The following is a 4205-nucleotide window of genomic DNA, read 5'->3' as shown; positions in this document are numbered from 1 at the left end:
TCTCTATCTCTATCTTTATCTAAAACTGTGCGTGTTTGTTTCTTTATACACAACGAATGTTCAATGTTTTATTGGTATTGGGTATTGGTGGATGATTTGTTAGTATAATATAAGCCTTCCAAAATTGAAAATTTAAAAGAAAGAAAAATGGTGGGTCATGATTGTTTTTACTTAGCTAGAATTTTCTGGCTGGCTGCGTTCGAAGTTTGAGTACCACACTTTGCAATAGGAAACATACAAGTCCACATATGACAACATGCGTTTCTGTTTGTCGTCCCAAGTTGTGGTTCTCTTTACTTCTTTTTACTTTTTCCCTGTCCACGTCAATATCTTTTTTAGGCCATTACTTCACTTGCCCTTACCTTCACCTAAAAACAACAACATGTAGTAATGTTAATGTACCCCTCTCTACCTGTCCTATGTAGCTTTTACCTTTTTTACTTGTTGGAGAATCAAGAAAAGGAAAAAAATTACTTTGTGGGTGAAAATTGCACTAACATGAATGTTAGGTTAGGGTATCTACTAGGTATGATTGTTTTTAGTTTAAAATGACAGTTTGTTTTTACTGTCAATTTTTTAATGTACCATTTTTCGTTTTTTTAAAGGATCATTTTTTAAAAGTTATTTTTATACTTTTTGACAGATTATTGTTAAATAAAAACAAACTTATCCAATATGAGCATATATAGAATTTCAAGAGTTCAAGGTGTGAACAACTAAAGGTGACACGACTTTTAGTTGACTCAATTTGTAAAAACCAAAAATCAATTAGTATCTTAATTAAAGATATCATTATAGAAGGGATAAGTTTATATCTTATCATATTATTTTAAGGGTGGCAATTTATCTTCATAAAAAAAAAAAAATTAGCAATTTATCCCATATGAATAAGGCTAAACCCAAAGTTAAAGAATATAAAAAGTAAAGTATATTCAATTTTAAGTCGGTACAAATATTCAGTTGAACAAGAAATAAACAAGTATCTTGTAATTTATTTCATTTTTTTTGTTAAGAAAAAAGTCTTGTAACTTGGTAGCATTGCCTTTTCTTTCTTATAAGGAGAACAAAAGTTCAAATTCCCCTTTTCTACTCATTGTAAATTGAGAGAGGAAAAACAAAGTAATAATTAATGACTAGTTATTATTTTAAATTAGAAAACAATAATTGTTATAAACTATAATTAATATTGAAAAGCAATTGTTCTCAATATATTCCTTAGGAAGCTTTTTTACAACTCTTACATCATTTTTGTTTTCCTTCTCACAAACCTTCAATGTCAATGTTCCACAGATATTTTTTTTTAATTTTTTTTTTCCTTTTTCTACCGATAATCTATTCATGGAGGTGGAACAACGGTGGAGGAGAAAGAGATAAAGAGAGAGTCAAATATAACACCTTTTTTTGAGTTTAGAGATAGACATAAAATATAATAAATGAGAGATAATTAATGAGATCCTAATCAGAATATTAGTATTAATGAATGTATTTTTTTGACCGTTAGATTTACTTAAATTCAATAATTTAAAAAATATATAACTTAAACCCATCTTTTTATATATATATATATATATATATAGAGTTTAACGACGAATTGGTCTGAATTGATGGATTGCTTTTCAACACATTTATGTTGCCTATGTATAACCATTAATACCCGAAAGCAAGCGATCCACCAACCTAGTGCGGCCCTTTGGTTGAGCCACCTTTTTTCTTGGTGGAATTTAAAGAAAAAGTACAACATGATGGACCTAGAGAGCTGAACTATTAAACTATTTAGGTACCACAACATTGAACCAAGTTCTTTATAATCATGTGTGCAAGTTTTCCTTTAGGTACAAGTAAAACATCTGAATGATTGTGTTTATTCCACCGTTGATGGTATAGGGCTTAGTGTGTTGCTAATGAAAGAATTAATTACGTTCATTTCGAATTAAAATCATAAAATACAAGTCAAATTATAAGGTTCCACAACATTGAACCTAGAGACTTGAACTATTAAACTATTTAGGTTCTACAACATTGAACCAAGTTCTTTTTAATCATGTGTTTGAGTTTTCCTTTAGGTATAAGTAAAACATCTGAATGATTCTGGTTTTTCCACAGGTGATGGGATAGGGCTTCGCGTGTTGCTAATGAAAGAATTAATTACATTCATTTCGAATTAAAATCATAAAATACAAGTCAAATTATAAGGTTACTCGTACAGTTCTAAGTAATTGAGTCCATCTTTATCTAGCAGGGTTGTAATGCATCAATTATATACATCATCCCTCTTATATTATATACATCGTCCCTCTTATATGTGTAAGCCCCAGAATCATATGAGATCTGCGCGCCAAGAGGGAGGATACATATATGTAATGCATGAGATAATTTCCCTCCTAAAGGCAATCTCCCAAAGTTAGGTATTTATTTATCATCAAATCATTAGTTTATTAAAACAAGGTGGTGAACATAAAACTTTCTTCTTGAATTTTGAACACTTCAATTGCACTGATAGTTATGGCAACTTACAGCAAAAGTTGCTCGACAATAAGTGAGTGTCGCATGGATTGTGTTACATCAGAAGATAGATATGTTTGCAAAAACATAGTATGCAAGGAATTAAAAGACAAAAAAGAAAAAGAAAAAAAAAAGTCCTAGGCTAGATGAGGCAACTTAGAGATCCAAAGTAAACCTTTGTATTTGTATAAATTCCAGCAATACATGGTTGGTGGTGCATAAAAGGTTGAGTAGCACAACACTTAGCACCTGGTGCACGCACTAGCCAGAGCACAGCTTTTCAAGAGCCAAGTTTTCATCACCACCAACAGCTTCCAGAGAACTTCTCACATGAGCCTCAGCAAAGCCCATCTCCACAAGTCTTTGCACCTGCAGCTTATCAAGTTGCCATTGATTAAGACAAATTACAAGTTGCAAATGCATTGATTCAATTCGAAAGAAAACTACAGATAAAAGTACCAATACGTATGATACTAAACCAAAATTCCACATCCAAAACCTTTTTCACTCATGAATATATTGACAGAAACTCACACAAGTATATGCCCTCTCTATCCCATAAAAATATTTAGAGAGAGAGAGAGCACCACACCTTTTCCTCAACTCCAAGAGATGATGCCTTTGCAAAAGATTCTGTCCAGTAACGAGCTGTGCCAAGAAAGGTTTGATATTCCCTAATGTACTGCATTGTCCACATACAGACTAATTTAGAATGGGACGAGAACCTAGCAACAGTAAGAAACACTAAGGCAAGACTGACAACAACGAATTAGCCACTGAATATTAGAGACCTGTTGTGCTACCACGGCATCTTGAGGGTCATCAGGTTCAGGGGCAGAGAGCAGTGCTTGTACTGAAAGAAGTGCTGTCTTCAGAGTTAATGCTGGACTCCATTGGTCCTTCAAAATGTCAAGGCAAATTGCTCCACTTTGACTGCTGATATTGGGGTGCCTTAACAGGTAAACATCATGGAGAAGTTATCCAAGCATTAATCATCTTGGATATGCACTGGGGAGCTGGATAATACACTCCAAGAAAGATAGAAAAGGAAATAGAAAGTTGCAGGAGATAACATCAACTAGCACCAGGGATTCAAGTTTCACTTGAAATTGATGATTATCAAGTTTGACGCCAGCCTAACCAGGGGTTTAGATACTAAACTACAACAGATACAGAGTTTTACATCTTTTTTTCCTGTTTTGAACATGTATTAGCAACAATTAACTGCAAATTTGCAGAGATGAACTGTACACGATCTTAGTATTAGCATTAGTTTAAAATTTTTGATAGCTGAGTTTTTTTTTAAAAACACACACAAAATGCATGGATGCATTTGAGATCCACACTGACTGGCACAAAGCAATGGATCATAAACCAATTTAAGGATCATTCACAAAGAGGGAGAGAGATGCTCTATATTGGGAGTGGTTCTACATAGCCCATCTAAGAACAACATGGGCCAATTCTTAAAACTTGTATTATCTTGGGTAAACCTTAGATACAGTACTTTAATGCAGTACATTAGGTTACTCAATTAGATTCAAACGCCCTTCTCCAAAAAAAAAAAAAGAAAAAAAAAGATTCAAACGCATAGCTGCATTGAATTGTCCTTGAAAAGGATAAACATTATTTGTCTTTTATAGGTCAATGCAACCATATGTTTGGATTTAATTGGAGAACTGAATGTAATGCACCTAAGGCAC

General features: G+C 33.0%; 1 protein-coding gene across 1 annotated transcript; it reads right to left on the bottom strand.

Annotated features, from left to right (window-relative positions):
- Positions 1 to 2449: 2449 nt before the first annotated feature.
- Positions 2450 to 3453, bottom strand: LOC136061462 (ubiquitin-conjugating enzyme E2 27-like; the record flags this gene model as incomplete). The annotated part of the gene is given in 3 exon segments (XM_065769857.1): positions 2450 to 2871; positions 3095 to 3184; positions 3294 to 3453. Coding segments are annotated over 3 exon segments (358 nt in total), but the record flags the coding sequence as incomplete, so codon positions are not given.
- Positions 3454 to 4205: the final 752 nt, after the last annotated feature.

The sequence above is a fragment of the Quercus suber genome, unplaced genomic scaffold, assembly GCF_002906115.3.
Source record: "Quercus suber isolate HL8 unplaced genomic scaffold, Cork oak 2.0 scaffold_1513, whole genome shotgun sequence".
NCBI lineage: Eukaryota > Viridiplantae > Streptophyta > Magnoliopsida > Fagales > Fagaceae > Quercus > Quercus suber.
Note: the sequence above shows the minus strand (reverse complement) of the source record. Positions and strands in the feature narration are given on the sequence as shown.